Source organism: Hakea prostrata, chromosome 6 (genome assembly GCF_041222555.1).
Source record: "Hakea prostrata isolate BN-2017 chromosome 6, UWA_Hpros_2, whole genome shotgun sequence".
NCBI lineage: Eukaryota > Viridiplantae > Streptophyta > Magnoliopsida > Proteales > Proteaceae > Hakea > Hakea prostrata.
In genome coordinates, this window is record NC_142605.1 from 18,184,772 (window position 1) to 18,202,947 (window position 18,176).

General features: G+C 38.4%; 1 protein-coding gene across 1 annotated transcript in view; it reads left to right on the forward strand.

Annotated features, from left to right (window-relative positions):
* The window catches only part of LOC149012418 (polarity axis stabilization protein), a 30,903-nt gene extending 13,574 nt beyond the window's left edge, over positions 1–17,329 (forward strand). Inside the window, exon 3 of the mRNA XM_089157911.1 lies at positions 16,484–17,329. Within this exon, the coding sequence (XP_089014037.1) occupies positions 16,484–16,696 (213 nt within the window). The 3' untranslated portion in view covers positions 16,697–17,329. The remainder of the gene's footprint in view (positions 1–16,483) is intronic.
* Positions 17,330–18,176: the final 847 nt, after the last annotated feature.

The window sequence follows — 18,176 nt, forward strand, 5'->3', positions numbered from 1 at the left end:
TCTGGGGGGAGTTGGTCGTGGTATGGACTTTATTTGCTCGGCCGTTGGAGGATCTACTTCGCTTTGACTACATCTTCTAATCCGGTCCATTCGGTAATATCGGAGCCTTCATTAGTGGCACCGTGGGCTCGGTCAACCCCTTTCAAATTTTGTCATTTTCTCAGATTTGTTTTCCGATACTTTTATCTTACCATTACAATTTCTTCCTTTCCAAGTTTCCCCATTGGAATTTCCTTTGTTATTATCTTCCCACGTGTACGCTACATGAGGGGGAGATTGAAGATGTCTACAATTCAAAGCCTTTCATGTAGACTTCCTTATGTAGAATTTGATCTTTGTTACCTTTGAAAGTTTGTCCCTTACCTCCCTTACCTTCGCAATCTTCCACTTTTGAGATCTAACATTGCTATAGAGCTATCTTTTGACTGGCGCTTGATCTCGTTAACCCCGGAGATTTTCCCTTAACTTGACATCTTCCCTTCGGAGATCTAACCTTGCAAAAGACTTGTCGTTTGACCTTTGCGAACTTGATCTCTATTACCTTTGGAGATTGTCACTTATCTTGAAAAATTTTCCCCTACCTTTGGAGATTTTCCCTTGGCAAACTTTCCCTTTAAAGATCTAACATTGCTACCAATCAAAACTTTCACTTTGACTGTTTTACCCTAGCTATTGTTACCCCAAAAATATATTTTCCCTCAGATTTGTGCAGAAATTTAGTCTTCTCAACATTTGAAGATTCTACTTTTTTACTTGGGCGTTCTTCCTTGGAGACATAAAGTTGCAGTAAAGATGAGGACAAATCAAATGGAAGTCTATATGGCAGTCGTAACCTATAAGTTTGAAGATCAAATTGCAGATGTTTACCTGGACAGATGTTTTATACTTTTTTGGTCAAGTTGGACATGTGTGATATCCATGCCTCAACTTGAGGGGGAGTGTTGGATTCTATTAGGAGTCTAATAAGAATTTGTATAGGAGTTAAATTAGAGTTTGCATTCATGTAAACTTCTATTCCTTGTAATAGTCTACTTTCCACTTTATTATAAATAAAGGGCTTGAGATCATGGATCAATAAGCCATTCTACTACAATCGTTTCTTTCAACAAACTTCTTAAAAGACAATCGCTGCATTTTTTTCTCTGCCATGAACTATCACCTATTGCCTCTGCCCTTTGTCGAATCTTAAAAAGCCATTGCTGCAATTTTATTTTATTTTTCCTTCCATTATACACTCTGTCGAACTTTTTCCCCCTTATTGAACCAGCGACTACGACAATGATTTATTTCCAAACCTGTGACAATACCCCCGCCAAAAAATGTTACTCCTTATCCCATGAATCCTATTATTCCCTAGGTTTTTTGGGTGGTTAGCCTATTCAATTTTGCGACATTTTAGTTGTTTCGAAATGGTGAAAATTGAAGAACAATAGCAAGTTTTTTGAGACACCAACCACTGATGGTACTATTGCTCCCACTGGCTTTGAATATTTTCCCACTCTTCCTCTCTTTCAGTGAGATTTGATGGAACAAATTACTTGATTTGGTCTCGATTTGCATACTTGACTATTGCCGAAAGAGGACTTGTTGGGCACATAATGAGCATCACTATTAAGTCTACAACCACGTGTTTTTCAGGATAAATGGATATCGAATGACTCTGTTATCATGTTGTTTCTTTTGAATTCCATGAATCCAACTATTGCCCTTGTATACCTATTACTTGATGTTGCGGCCCAGATCTGGAAAGCTACTACAGAAATATATGGACAGTTGGGGAATGATGCACATGTTTATGAGTTACGAAAGAAGCTTCATGAGACTACCTAAAAGGAACTGATTGTAGCTTAATACTATGCTGAATCACGCTCTCTTTGGCAAGTATCACCCCATGAATCCTGATGATGTGGCTACTTATAGGAAGCACGTTGATAAGATTTGGGTATATGATTTTTTGGCTGGTTTGAATGTGGAGTACAATCAAATTAGGGTACAAGTATTGAGTTGTTCTCCCTTTCCTACGCTAGAACAGTCTTATGCCCATGTTTAGTGTGAGAAAAATTGTGGATTAGCCATGCTTCATGCTCTTATTGTGGATAAATTAGCCTACAGTTTGTTATCACTAAATCTGATTCAACCAAGGAGATTGTCAAGTGTGAGCAATGTCATAGAACCATATCACACCAATGCTAATTGTTGGAAGTGCCATTGGAAGCCTGCTGATTTTTAGCATAAAGGGGCATAAAGAAGGGGAAAACTGAATGCTAATATTTTTGAGATTGTTCCCACAACACCTTCTGTAGACATTGGTTTTTCACAAAAGGAATTAGCTACTTTGCGATGTATTCTGTAGTCTTATATTGCTGGTACAACTTTTATTATTGCTTCCTTTGCTACCCGTACCAACTTCTACCTTGCCACTTCAAGTAAAACTTTTATAGGCTTCCATGTTTCTTTGATTTTTGCTCCTTGGATCATTGATACAGGAGTCACAAATCATATAAGAGGTTCATCATCTTTTTCTTACATTATTCTCCAACTTTTGGGAAAGATAAAATTCAAATTGCTGGTGGCTCTTATTCTTCCATTGTTGGAAAATGGACCATTCAACATTCTTCATCACTTTGTTTGTCTAAAGTTTTGCATGTTCCTTCCTTCTCTACTAACTTGTGTTTTGTTTGTAGTTTTACACATACTTGTATTGTAAAGTGATTTTTTCCCATCCTACTATGTCTTCCAAGATTTGGTAATGGGTAGGAGATTGGACATGGTAAATTGGACAACGGGCTTTATTTGCTAGAGCTGATTGGAGGATCTACTTTTGCTCTGGCTGCATTTTCTCACCGGGTCCATTCAGTTATGTTAGACCTTCATCAGTGGCATCGTAGGCTAGGTCACCCCCTTTAGAAACTCTTAAGAAAGTATTTTTTGATTTAGTTTCTTTGTAATAAGGACAATTTTTTTTTTTTTTTTTTTTGTGAAGCCTGCATTTTTGGGAAGCAGACTCGTTCTGCCTATTTACCTTCTCTTCATAATAGAAAATCTATTCATTTTGTGTTAATTCATATTGATGTGTGGGGCCTTTACTGACACGTGTCTGTTTCGGCCATAAATAGTTTGTTACTTTTATTGATTGTCACTTTCGATCTACTTGGATTTATCTTTTAAAACAAAAAAGAAGAAGAGGTTTTTCGATGTTTTCGTGATTTTTATAATATGATAAAACTCAGTTCAATGCTACTTTGAAGATCCTTTGCATTAACAATGGCATATTATATATTGATGGTGAATTTTAAAGACATCTCTCTGACTTTGGCATAATACACCAAACTAGTTTTGTTGAAATGACTGCCTAGATGGGAATTGCTGAAAGGAAGAACCGACATTTATTAGAGATAGCCCATTCTATTATGATTACTATGAATGTCTCTGATCAATATTGGAGTGATGCTATATTTATTGCCTCTTACCTTATGAATAGGATGCCCTGTAGGATACTTAGTTTTAGGTGTTCTAATGAGATTCTCTAGGGAAACTTTATTTTTTATTCCCCCAAAGGTTTTTGGATGTATGTGTTATGCCAGAATCACAACCCCACCAGAGTAAGCTGGCTCCCCATGGCCTACGCTGCATCTTTCTTAAGTATTTTGCTACTCAAAAGGGGTACAAATGTTATCATCCTCCTTTTAGGTTCCTTCGAGCTTTGGACTTTCTTGCCACACACACATTCCCACACACCACCATGACATTTAGGAGTTTAGGAAGAGCTTCCTGAATAAGGGGAGACTTTGGCTAGTATACTTAAGGACTCTAATTCTCCTCTTCCTTTTTCTGAACCTTGTGGTGAACCTGGTCAAGGGGAGACCACTTTTGTGAGGCACACTATTGAGGTGTTTCAAAACAAAATTGACCAGAATAAGGATGTGCATACTTATCAAAGGAAGGACTACAGTCGGCTAAAGCAGGTGGAGCAAGTTGACATGTTATCACTTCAATCTCTTGCTCCAGAATCAGATTCTACTGTTTTTCCTGAGGTATCTTCTTTTGATCTTCCTATTTGCTATTAAAAAAGGAGTTGGATCATATACGTAACATTCCATAGCTAAGTTTGCTTTTTATGACTTTTTGTATGACTCTTACCATGCTTTTATATCCTCTCTATCATCCGTTTTTGTTCCTAAGAGGTTGTAGGAAGCCTATGCTAATAAGAGATGGAAGGTAACTATGGTAGAGGAAATGCAGGTAATGAAGAAAAATGATACTTGAGAGTTGGTTACACTTCCCCTAGGAAGAAAAGAAAAGAAAAACCTGTGATCTGTAAGTGGATGTTTGTGGTTAAACAAAATATGGATGGATCAGTCAATAGGTTGAAAGCTAGACTAGTTGCAAAGGGGTTTACCTAGACCCATGAGATTGATTATCAAGAGACTTTTGCCTCTGTTGCAAAACTAAACACTATTAGAGTTCTTTTGGCTGTAATTGTGAACAAAGACTGAACTTGACTTGTATCAACTAATTGTAAAGAATGCCTTCTTACATGGGGAGTTGGAGGAAGGAGCCTATATGGAAATCCCACATGGTTTCTTTGATGACGATACTGCAGGAAAAATTTGTGGATTGAAGAGGTCAACTTATGGGTTGAAGCAGTCTCCTAGATGTTGGTTTGGTTGCCTCTGGAAGGCAGTGACCTTTATTGGGTACAACCAAAGCAATATTGATCATATACTGTTTGTTAAGAAGTTAGCTACTAAGATCACACTTCTCATTGTTTATGTGGACGATACTGTTATCACAGGGAATGATGGTGAGGATATACAAAGGTTGAAGGACTTTCTTGGTAAAGGGTTTGAGATTAAAGATTTAGGGAAGTTACAATATTTCCTAGGAATTGAGGTGGCTTAATCAAAGAAGGGTATATATCTTTCCTAGAGGAAGTATGTTCTAGAGTGAGAATGTTGGGGTGTAAAGCAGTTAATACCCTTATTGAGTCTGGAGCTAAACTTAAGGAGAAAGAGGGAGAACAAGTGGACAAAGGAAGCTATCAAAGGCTGGTAGGGAAGTTTATCTATTTGCCTCACACCAGGCTAAACATTGCTTATGCCATGGGAATGGTGAGCCAGTCATGCATATATCCATATTCAGCTCATATAAAACCCATTGATAATCTAAAGGGTAGAAGCATATACTGATGTAGACTTGGCTGGGTTTGCTGACAGGAAGTCAATTTCAGGTTATTGTACCTTTGTTGGAGGTAATCTAGTTACGTGGAGGAGTAAGAAACAGAACGTGGTAGATTCATCTAAAACAGAAGCTGAATATAGAGTTATGGTTTATGGAATTTGTGAGCTATTGTGGTTGAAAGGTCTACTAGAAGTTATTGGAGTTCAAGTTTCAAGCCCTATAATGTTGTATTGTGACAACAAGGCAGCCATTAGTATTGCCAATAATCTTGTGCAACATGATCGAACTAAGCACATTAAAAGTGATAGATTTTTTTGTCAAAGGAAAGTTGGAACAAGGGATGATTTGGATGCCTTTTGTAAGTTCTAGAGACCAAGCGGCTAATATTTTAACTAATGGTTTGAAGGAAGGAGATTTCCTTTCTATTGTAGACAAGTTGGACATGACTAACATATATGCCTCAACTTGAGGGGGATGTTGGTTGGTTCAGTTATGTTTGGAGTTCAGTTCTATTAGGAATTTATTTTTTAATGTAATTTTCTATTTCTTGTTGCTCAAGTAAGGGTATTTGTGTAATGGTGCCTTTTCTACTTCATTATAAGTAAAGGGCTTGGGGTCTCACTGATCCATTCAAGCCATTACCACAATCTTCTTTCTCAACAATCTCATTTGTCGAAATGAGGGCTAAGATAAATAGTAAGGTCAGCCACGTTGAAGACATTGCTGATCTTTGTGTTTGGCGGCAGCTCTAACATGCATGCATCAGTACCAATGTGTTTAAACACTTTAAAGGGTCTCATCTTTGTAAGATGTAGCTTGTGATTGGCACTTGGTGGTAGCCTTTCTGGAGCAATGTGTACTATAAGCATATTTCCTGACTAAAACTCCACATAGCGTCTATGATGGTTGGGCTGAAACTTGGTAGCCTTCATTGTTAATGCCATGCATTGCACTGCATGCACCCCTGTGATGTGCCTTTAGAACTCATCAGCCTCTTGCTAACTCTTACTTGTGGTGGCAATGGCACATAATCAGTGAGTTACTTGGGTTGCTGTCCAAGCACAATTTCAAAAGGTGTCTTCCGGGTGGTAGGATTGATGGAGCTGTTATAAGAAAATTCAGCTGTGTCCAACACCTATGGCTGTGTTTTCTCATGATCACGCACCAAACATTGGAGGAGGTTACCTAAGCTCCTATTCTTCACTTCAGTTTGATCATCTGTTTGAGGGTCTGTTGAAATCTTCAGCTTTGCGGCCATAGAGTCTTCCTCAAGTAGCTCATAAACTTCACACCACGATCAGAACCGATGGAGTTTGGCAATCCATGGATTTGCATCATGTTTTAGAAGAATATTTTTGTTACATGACTTGCATCTATTGTCTTTCAGCAAGGGATAAAAGCATGCCATTTTAGAAAAACGATCCTCTACTACAAAAATTGAGTCAGACCTCTTGCTGTAGGTGGTAACCCAAGGACAGTCCATGCTAAGGTGCTGCCAAGGACATAAGGAATGGGCAATGGAGTGTAGAGTTGATATTTTTCTTATCTCCTTCAGCAAGTTGGCAAGCATGACATTGTTGGATCACATGTTGTACATCATGAAGCATGTGTGGCCAGTAGTACAAAATTACAAATCAGCCACTAGTGCATAGGTTGTGTCCTTCCCAAAATTTTCTCCCACTATGTAGCTCATGAACTAGGTGCTGCCTCGTGGATGTGTTAAGCATGCAAAGGCATGTCCTTTGGAAAAGATAACCATCATCAAGTGATTAGGATCACTACTGCCCTGCTGTAGTTTTCTGCAAAATGTTAGAAAAATCAACATCTGAGAGATGCTCATCATTGATATTTTCCATCCTGGCGCTATGGGCTGCAAAGGTGTTCACCATAACCAGCAGTCTACTAAGTGCATCAGCCACTTGGTTCTCTTTTCCAGCCTTGTATTTCAAGGCAAATATGAACTCTTGCAAGTATGAGATTCACTTGGCATGGTGGTTGCTTATAGACCTATGGGAATGAAGGTACTTCAAAGCTGCATGATCTGAAAATAGGACAAATTCTTCACCAATTATGTAGTGTCTCCAGTGCTTCAGATTTTGGATGACGGCATAGAGCTCCAAATCATAGGTAGAATACCTCTTCGTGGCATCATTGTTACTACAAAAGCAATGAAATGACTGGCCTGCTTAAGAACTCCTCCAATCCCAACTTGTGAAGCATATTTAGCAACTTTTAAATTCAAATATCAAATCAAAGCTGGGGAGGTGTAGGATAGGTGCCTGTATCATCATCTCCTTTAAAGCCTTAGTGGCTGCTTGTATCCATTGGAATTGGACTTTACCCCCTTTCATGCACTCTGTGATAAGTGTCATGGGAGCACTAAAATTCCAGATAAATCTTCAAAAAAACAGGCAAGACCGTGGAAACTACGGACCTTGGTCAAGGTCTTTGGAATGGGCCAGTCAACTACACTTTTAAATCTTCTCTGAATCAGCTTCTACTCCCTTTGAAGGAATAATGAAACCAACGAAAAAGACGATTGAGCAGTGTAATGGAGCACTTCTTGAGGTTGATGTAGAGCTATTCATCATGTGCGCACTTCATCACACCCTCAGATGCTCAACTTGTTCTTGCTGGCTGCAGCTGTAAATGAGTATAACATCAAAGTACACAAAACTTCCCAATGAATGGTCATCGGACTTGAGTCATCACCTTAGTGAAGTTGCTTAGTGCATTAGTGTGTCCAAAAGGCATTTACCTTCCATTTGTACAACCCATCTTTAGTTTTAAAAGCTGTCTTCTATTCATCGCAGGGTCATATGTGGATTTGATGATAGCCAATCTTCAAATCTATTTTCAGAAAGATGGAAGAGCTGGACAACATGTCTAGCATATCATCTAATCTTGATAAAGGAAATTACTTGACTGTGATCTTGTTTACGGCTCAGCTGTCGATGCACATCCTCTAAGAACCATCCTTCTTGGATGCCAGCAAAGCTGGTACAGCACAGGGGCTTTTACTTTCTACAACAAAGTAATTTTGCAGCAGCTATTCTATTTGTCTTCATGCTCAGTTGGGCTGAGTCAAAGCAGAATTGTTAGAATAGAACTGGCTACCATATCAATGGCATCTTAGATGTCCCTCATGAGTGGTAGCGTACTGGTAAGTCCTCTGGAACAATTTCTGCAAATTCAGAGAGTAGCTCTCTGATAGATCTTGGGAATTGCACCTCTTTGTTCTTAGGTTCTGCCTCTTTAGTGACAAGTGCTAAAATGATGCCTAGAAAAATTTTCTTCACTTGTAGCAAGGAAGTCATGGTGAGGGATGACTAGCAATATTTTTTTTTTCTGAGTTTGCTGCCCTTTAAGAAGTCCCATCTCTTTCTTGCTTTCTACCTTTGGGTGCTTGGTAGTAGACTTCACTATTTGCTGCCTTTTTGCGTGGGATGCCTTCAACTTGAGCTTCATTAACGGTACATTGAGGGGATTCAACACCAATCACTTCCCTTTGAAATCAAAGGTACATCGATTCTTTGCATCACCTACAAGCAAGTTTTGAAAATTTAGTCATCTCGGTCATCTCAGTACATAACGAGATGACCAGAATTCCAAAATTTCGGCAAAATCTTGCCGAAATTTCAGAATCTTTATTTATTTATTATATTATTTTTTAATTTTTAATTTTGATCCTTAATCTCGGTGGGTTTTCGCAATCATTCTAGCTTGGTTTTCGGTGTGCAACCTAATTTGAGGTCAATAAACACACGAGGAGTTTTATTGTTACCTAAAACCTAAATTGAAGTGGTGTTTTGATCGGCACATGCGCGGCTGTATGTGGGCGAAACTGGATGTCTGGAACATGAATTTTATCCAATATTAAAATGGATATGATCATATGATGCAAGAGAATACTAAGATCTATATTAAAATGCAACAAAAAAAGATAACAACTAAAATTCAATATTCAAGTAGTCAAGTACAAGTGTAGATGTCAGTAGTCAATGTTATAGGGTTGAAACAGTGTTAAGTGTATAACTATAGGAGTATATGAATGAATTCTTCCTAATTTACAATACACATCACACCTATGAATAACCTAATAATAGCTGTTGTGCCGTGATGGCTCCATCGTCTCAACCCCATAGGCTTGCCTCCGCAAACAGTGGACATACTCAGCCCATGTCATCGAACCCATATAGTGCTGCGTATAGTTAGACACTGCCCTTCTGTAGGTAGTATCATCTATAAAACAGCCCATTCATCTTAAAGAAGGTGTCATAAGGGGAAGGAGTAAGGACTGCCGTGAAGAAATTTTGGAAATTTCTGAAATTTCAAACTTTTTAGTTTCAGCCATCATTTCATTTCGTCCTACTGGGAACACCAAAATCTTGGCAAAATTTAAAACCTTGCCTACAATGACATTGTTGTCATTACATCCAAGGGCGTCCAAGCAACACATCACTAAGCACTGTGGGGATAACATCACATCAAACATTCTCCCCAGTCTGAGATTTTCAAGGGGCAGAATAATGGTTCTTAACCTCTGAAGTTTCATTATTTAACAGAGACAGTTTGTAAGGTTGTGGGTGAGGTTCGATCTTGAGTTGTCCATCCACCACAAAATCTTGTGACATGTCATTGACGTAACTGCAACCATCAACAATCATTTGGGCTGCGGCTGGTCCACTTCCCATCATGGTTATTAAAGCGGCAAAGCGATTGGGGATCCGTCTTGGCGATTAGGCGGCTAAGTGGCGCTTAGGCGGCAATAAAGCGACCAAAGCGGTTTAGTCAATATTTTTAATATAACTACTTTTAAACTACTTTTTAATACAAATACTTTTTATAATAAACTAAAGTACTAAACAAACATTCAACAATCACTTCATAAAAATAAAAATAAAAAACAATTAAGAATCACAATTATGAATAACAATATTATTCATATATAGTTTAGTGAAATTATTTCACAAATTATTTTTAACATGACTTTTTTGTTAAATATACATGAATAATATTTGAATTGGAATCAGAATTGATGTATCCATTTTCCCCTTTTTTTAACCAAACAATGCCGACATGATAAATTAATAGATCTCATTATTCCGATTTCCAAGTCATTGTTTATTTAATGATTCATTGATTATTAATGTTGAATATGGCTCATGCTTCACATTCTGTTGCCGACAGGCACTTTGGGCCTTGGAGTTCATTTGCAAATTGGGCTTCGATTCCGAAATGGCTCACATATTTAAATTTATATATGGCATTGTAGAATAAATTATGATTAAAATAATAATAATAATTATAATATCTACAAATTAAAAAATGTAAAAAAAGCGACTGCTTTAGTATCTAGGCGGCAATATGGCGCAAAAGGTGGCAAAACGGTAGTGCCTAAGCAAAAAACCGGCAAGAAATCAGCCAGTTAGTTAAGCGGTTCAAAAACCGCTTTGCCGCCTAGGCGGCTGCTTTGATAACCATGCTTCCCATGAGCGTGTGAAAAAAATATACTGTCACCTCTAATCTTCACCTTTTTGTTGAGTCAATAAGATTTTGGTCACCACCGTGACCTCATAAGTATCTTATACCATGTGTCGTCCGCTTCTTCTCATTCTTGAGTAATGTCAATACCCTAATCATCACCAAGCTATGGTTCACGAAGCAACACTTCGGGCTTGTCTTCCAAGGCTGCAATGCCGATGTTAGTTTTGTTTCCTTTGGGACAATACTTAACGACATGTCCAATGCCATCACAATCAAAGCAGCAGATCGATATCTTATCCCTATTAACCATGGGCGTCCTTCCTTTTTCTTGGGCAGTAAAAGGAGGTTTAGAAGGCTGTCCATTTGATTTAAAAGGTCTGTAGGGCTTCTTACCTTCAACAACTTGGGAGTTGTAACATTGAGGGGCTCTCTTCAATGTCTTCAGCTTCAAGGGCCTTTTCAAAGCAATCATTGAGGTTGATAATGGGTGCTACTCCCATCTTGTCATGAATCTTCACTTTCAGCCCCAACTTGAAGCTTGAGAGGAGCTGGTCATCATCTTCATCTACCGCAATATCTGCAATTAGGTTTTCAAATTTGTCCATGTACTATTCAATGGGAAAAGTGCCTTGCTGAATGGTATTAAGCTGATCTTTTAGCCTCCTACTGAAGGCAGAAGCAAGGAATTTCACCTTAAGAGGGAGTGTCTTTCATTTGTTTTCATGAGGTTGGTTCTTCATGTAGGTGACGCAACATTGATTCATAATTTCTCCAGCACTCCCTTGCTGGTCCAGTAAAGCTAACATGAATGAGCTTTAGTTTTCGTTCCTCTGTCAAGGAGAATGAATGGAGATAGTCAGCAAAGGTGCAGGCAGTTATAGAAAAGAATGGGATCAGATTTCCGGTTATAATCCTTAAATTCCATCTTAATTTTGTGTTTGTCATCTTGTCGCTCCCCACCAAAGTTATCATTATATTCTTCATGTTGGATTTGGACCTTTGAGGACCCGGTAGCCAAAGTTGTTGATGAGGTGGAAGTCTACTTGTAGTATTTTGCCTTGTACTCTCGTTGATTTCATGCATCTCTCTCTCCATGTTGTCAACTCTGTCCATCAGCCTTAGTAGAGCTTGAAATTGAACATTGATAGAATTGGAGCATGATTAGGTTGTTAGAACTACCTTATTTCACCATAGCTCTGATACCAAATAATGTTAGGCTTAAGATCAAGGAGGACTTAGCCCCAATTAAACTTGCAAATCAGAAAAGCCAGAACTGAAACAGAAATGGAAGTATATGGGGTATAGCCAAACCAGTTTGTAGAAAGTAGATCAGGATTTGAATCAAGAACACAGTAGTTCAATACAGAAGCAATTTCAAAACAGGCTTAAACATGAGAAGACGAGAAAAGAATGAAGCTGGTTCAGCTCTCTCAGCTAGGTTCCTCAACCCTAGGTCCTTAGCTCTCGACAGCAAGGTCCTCACCCTTCTTATCACTCAAACCTAGACACAAGAAAATAAATTCAAGAGTTTTTTTCCGCGTGCCCACTTTAGTGGGCAGTAGTGGGCCGATAATTCTTGACTGCCCACTTAAGTGAGCACAATTCCATGGCGCCCACCTTTTGGTTTTTGCATAATTCTAAGTTACCCATTGTTAACGGTCAAAGCTTTGACCGTTACCTTTATTGTTCAAGTGACTAAAATACCCCTACATGAGTTAAATGACTAAAATGCCCCCTTTTATTCAATTAAGTGACCCAACCACTACCCATTGGCTTCCTATATCGCTAGAAACCCCACCACCGCCCCCTCCCTCTGCCTGAGATAATCTCAAATCCCATGACAAATCCAACCTGTATCAGCAGGCCTTTTTTGTTTCTTCCTTCAATCATGCCTCAATTTTGATTTTGATCTAGCAAAGCACACTAGGAGGATGTTGGAAATCTTGTTTGTTTTCGGTCTGCCATCGATCTGTTCATCTGCTGGATACTGGAGCTGATCCAGGTTAGTATGCGAAGAAACAAATTTAAGGGGAATTTTAGAAGAGGAAGAATTTCCGGTGTTTGATCTATTTTTAGGGTTTTCTTGTTCAATTATACAGACACGAAAACCCTAGACACAAACACATGAAAACTCCATTTATCTCTCATGTACTTCCAAGACTTGTTATGATTCTTTTTGCCTCAACTTTCTTGAATATGGAGTTCTTTGACTTGGGTCACCTTGAATTAAGAGATGGACAACCATGATCATAGGAAGAATTATACAATTGGTTAGATTTCTACGCTTGGTTCTTTGCTTTTGCTCTATTGACTTTGATTGTGATCTTAATGTTAAATGGGTACTTTTTGTTGGTTCTTTCAATGAGTATCTGCAAGGGGTGACATCTGTGGTTGAGAAGGAGAATGATGGAGCTAGGATAGGTTGTGACTTGTGGGTTCAGGATGATGGGAACAGGATGACCCCATCTTCTTCAAAGCTGCAACAAAATGGAAAAGGGGTTGGTTTTTCTCATGAGGATGTCAAGAAGATTGTGGAGGGGAATGTTAGTGTTTTTTTTGCAGAGTGTGGTTTGACAATTTGGGCAAGTAATGATCCCCATATTTTGCCAAAAATGGAAAATCATTTCTTCCTCTCTCTTTTTTTTTTTTTTTTTTTTTTGAAGGGCTCTAGAGAGTGTGATTCCTAGTAGAAACAGGGGAAGAAGCTGGTATGGTTTCTCAAATCTAGTTTGGTTTCCGACAATGGCAGGGGAGGTGCAATGGTCACCGGTAGGGGAGGGGCGGTGATGGGGTTTCTGGCTAGATATGGGAAGAAGATGGGTGAAGGGAGAACACTTAGGGGGTTGGGTCACTTAATTGAGTGAGAGGGTATTTAAGTCATTTTGGTTGTTTAGAGGTATATTAGTCACTTGACCAACAAAGGTAATGGTCAAAACTTTGACCACTAACAGTGGATAACTTGGAATGATGCAAAAACCTAAAGATGGGCGCCATGGAATTTTGCCCACTTAAGTGGGCAGTGAAGAATTATAGGCGTAGTTAAGTGGGCGCCCTGGAAAAAACTTTAAATTCAATGCAAAGCTTCATTAATAAGTTCTTAAAAATCTGTAGGCTGAGAACAGCCTATTATATATTTATAGAATATAGAAACAATGGGCTGAGAATTTTTTGCTGCTCTAGCTAATATTCTCAGCAACCCAGAAAAAAATAAAGACTTACTAAATTAGATTATTAGAATATAGGCTTTGTAAATCAACCACATTCATGAATACTAAAGTAGAAACTAACTTTTAGAACTCAAGAAACAACTAAAATGGAAACGAAAGAAAATTTACTATAGTCGTCAGTCCTCAACAGCTGTACATGGTTGGGCCCCCCCCAATCAAATCTTCCATAATCTGCTCATTAAAATCCAAAGCAAGGCTGGGATGTTGTTCACGTTACTCTTCACATGAACTGTGTTTTGGCTCTTTGAGAAGCCTGCCTATGCAACCAATTGGCCTTACTGGTCCAAGGGGTTGGTTCAGAAGTTAACCAGCCCTATTCTTCTTAATTCTTTTGTTATATTTCTTACCAAACAGTTTGGCATCTACATCATTTGTAGCTTTGGGAGATCAAAGATCATTAGATTTTATTTAGTTTCTACCATTATCTTAGTATTATTCATGCATGTGGCTGAATTATAGGGCCTAGTAGTTCCTATTTCGATAATAATTTATTGTCAAAGTTACTAAATAGTTTCAACTTCCAATTTCAGTTTATGATGGTTCTATTTCTTGTAAAGCTTTAGCCAATCCATAAATAGGCCCTTTCATTGACATGGAAGATAAAATTTTGGGAGAAATCAAATTTGCAGGCCATGTTGCCATCACTTTTGAGTAATCCATGTTCAACATATTCAACCCCCCACAAAAAAAAAATTCCATGTTCAAAAAAGCTGAATTGGCTGTAGGTGAGCGACCTTGGGCTGAGATAGCCCATCAATGTATGCTGTTTCTTCGTCTATTTTCATTGTGCTGTAACTGTGAAACCATCTGCTGCTGTAGAACCAGAGGGTATCCTTGTGTCTTGTCCCATGCGACCTAAGTTTGGTTGCAACCAGCTGGAGGTTTGGTTTCTACACTAAATCCTGTTGTCATCTTATTTTCTAATTTGTTGACCTGGTCTTGTTTATTATTCTGGCTGATGCTTTTGGGAATGGTGATTCTGTCAATCATAATACTGACACTAATAATAATAATTTGATAGGTATAAAGACAGTAAAGTCCCTAAGACAATGTTACATAATTCCTGATGACCGTTTTACCGTCATACCCCAGAACACTCCCATTAAAGTTGGTTTATGGATATCACACATGCCCAATTTGCATCCAAGAAGACAAAAGCATTACTACTTAAAACCCTTGCATGAGCCAACTGGTCTCCAAAATTGAAATGGGTGGTGCAAATCAGTCCTAGTTCCAATCTCTCTCTGTTAAATGATGGCTAACGTCAACATTCTTGATTATATATTGGTAGACTGGAACTGGATTATGGGTAATAATGTTAGCAGACTGTTAGGAACCCAGATTTAGCAGTAAAATCACCTCTTGAATTCTCACACAGTAAGTCTTAAGAGTAGATGGAGAAATCCACGCAGTTCAAGACACAACAGAAGCAGAACATTAACCAAGCACTCTAGCCTAGCTATGAGAGGACAGTACTCTCCTTCAAGTCACCTTCCCCAAACCCAACAGAAACACACTGATACCCCTCCCTCACTCACACCTCACAAACGCATAGTGCCCCTTGTTTCTGGAGGTGACCTATGTTGAGTTTGTTGTAAAATGATACCCATTTTTAGTTTCTTTGGAGGAGGTTTTGCTGGCCGCTTTGGGTTGCTTGGAGATCTCATGATTTTATCAATGGTGGCAATATCTTTGGAGGGCTTTAAAGCTGAAAGACTTCTGGAAAGCAGTTTGGGACTTTATCCCTTTTCACATATGGTTTGGAAGGAATTTGTGTGCCTATTGAAGGGAAATCTGAGACCTCTCCCCGGATGTTTACTCTTAATCACAACAGAGGTCTTAGAAGTGGTGCCATTGATGAAATGTTCAGCGTAAAGCTGTGTATGACTTATGGTCAAGAGTTTGGGGCTTTGTTTGGCCCCTGCCTCAAGCTCCTAAAATTTTGGAGGCTATATTGCGAACTTATGAGAGGGAGTCAAGTTGAATGCTGGTGAGAGCTCTCTTGTGAAACTCAGATGGGCTAGAGTAATTCTTATTTTTAGAAACAACGGGTATCTTCCCATGGGTGCATTTGAGCCATTACTTGGGAGTTTCTACAGATTTTGAAGCACAGTTTTCTGCTCTACTGCTTGGTTTTCAAAGGCTATCGACATAGGAATTACAAAGAGAAGGGGGGGGGGGATTTGACTCATCATTAGTGGCTGGGTCAGTGGTGTCTAATTGGGTTCCTTGATTCTGTTGTCAAAACTGGTGACTCGAGAAAATTACTACCTGTTATAGGGAAGCTGATTTTTTTTTTCTTTTTCTGGATACTTTCATGTGTCTGGGTATATGCCTACATGTTAATTTGCGAACTTTACATCTCTTTTTTCTAATATATTCTTGCCAATCTCAAGTGGAAGAAAGTGGGAATCAATTCTTAATTTCTTGTAGCACCAGAGCGTATTAATTGAAACTGATTGAGGAATGGACTAGGCAGATATTAGCTTTATCTGATTTGCTGATTGTTACAAAAAATTGTACTTATTTGTCTCATAAATGTAGCTTCAAGTCAACTTAGTTCAATTCTTTTTTTCTTGCCACAACAGTCTGGCAGGGGCAGTCCAGACTCTGCAGCAGCTTGCCAGAAACTGAAAGGAGATCTGCAGGCAGTGTTCAATGTGCTTCCAGAAGACATGCAAGAGCTTCTTCTTTTCAATCCACAGAGGGCAGCCCTTTTACAAGGTAGCCTTGAACTGATGAAGCTTCCTGGGCATCCTTCCATCCAACTTGGGGTCATTTCTACAAGCTCACCGAGGTAAACTTTGGTATTGGTCTGTTCAGTGGCAGCTGGGAGCTCCAGTGAGGAGAAGTTTGTTGTTGAATGGAACATGGAACTTGCTGTTAGCAGCTCCAATGAAGAGAAATTTGTTATTGGAGGAACATGGAACTTGCTGGCCCTTTTTATCGTCATCCTCTCCATTGCCAGATTGGTTTGAGTTTCTGTGGTTGGCAAAAACTAATCCTTTTTAGGTTGGATCAGCAAGCTCTTTCTCTGCTTTTCTGCTAAATGCTGCTTAGTCCCCTTGGCAGCATGACATTGCTTTTAACAATTTGTTGAAACTTTTGCATCCAACAGAAGGGAGACATCTTGCCAATCAAGGTATAGTGAGACATAATTCACTACATTAATGATGCTGTATATCTGTATCAAGTTGACCGAGTAATTGCTTGTTCAAGGGCAGAGGCAAGGATCAGGAAGATAACCATGTTTCAGAATATTTATTATTTCAAGTTCTTTGTATCTTTGGAATTCATTGTTGTACAAGAGAAATCCCTGTAAAAACCATGTATCAGGTCTTCAGGTCACTGTGATGCAGTAGTGCAGTTAACTTACCCTTTAAGGTTTCTCAGTTTCAATGAAATTTGTTTTCCATTCAATTTTAAGCTCCAACAATGTCAATGTAGACTTCCCGTTTAGACAAATCTGTCAAAGGGAATTCACTGACGAAATGAATTTCATATCAACGGATTGAATGTCAGAAGTTATTCTGAAAGACAAGGAAAAGTTCCCTCTTTGGGCCCCTGTTGCCCAGGAATTCTCAACGAGCCCTCGAGTTTGTCTAGAATTTCCCTGATTCTGATGTCCAAAGAGCAAACCCGAGTAGAGAACTGTTTGGATCTCAAGGTCCTTTTCAATATGAGTTCCGTCGGTGAGATTTCTTTGTTGTTTTTATTTTTGGGAAATTTTCCCACATGATCAGATTTAAGAAAAAAAATTTAGATATTTTTAATTTTTTTTACTAAAATAGATTTTATTTTTAAAAATAATTATCAAACTTCAAATTTTGTGATACATTTTCTAGCCCAACTAATATCCTTCCATGAATTATTCAAATTAATTAAAGAATGATACGAAGATTAAGAGCTACACAACACAAGATGTTATTGGCTCTAGAATTACTAAGAGATTGAATGGAGTTTTTAAAGAGGTTGTTTTTATTTAAAAGATTTGAGGATAATTTTGGGTAGTTTATGGTAGGATATTAGTTTGACGGAAAAAACTATTTCACAATTTGGGATTTGGTAATTATTTTCAAAAATAGGATTCATTTAAGTAAAAAAAAATTTAAAAATATCTTATTGAATAAATCTTTTTTAAAATCTGACCATCTAGGAAATTTTCCTTTTCTATTTTTCGGAACTACTACACTGGAGAGGGGGATGATTTATATATTGGGGATTTCTCACTCAAAGGAGATTTGAACTCTTCACCTTTAATTGGGAGGCTAGTCTTTGTTG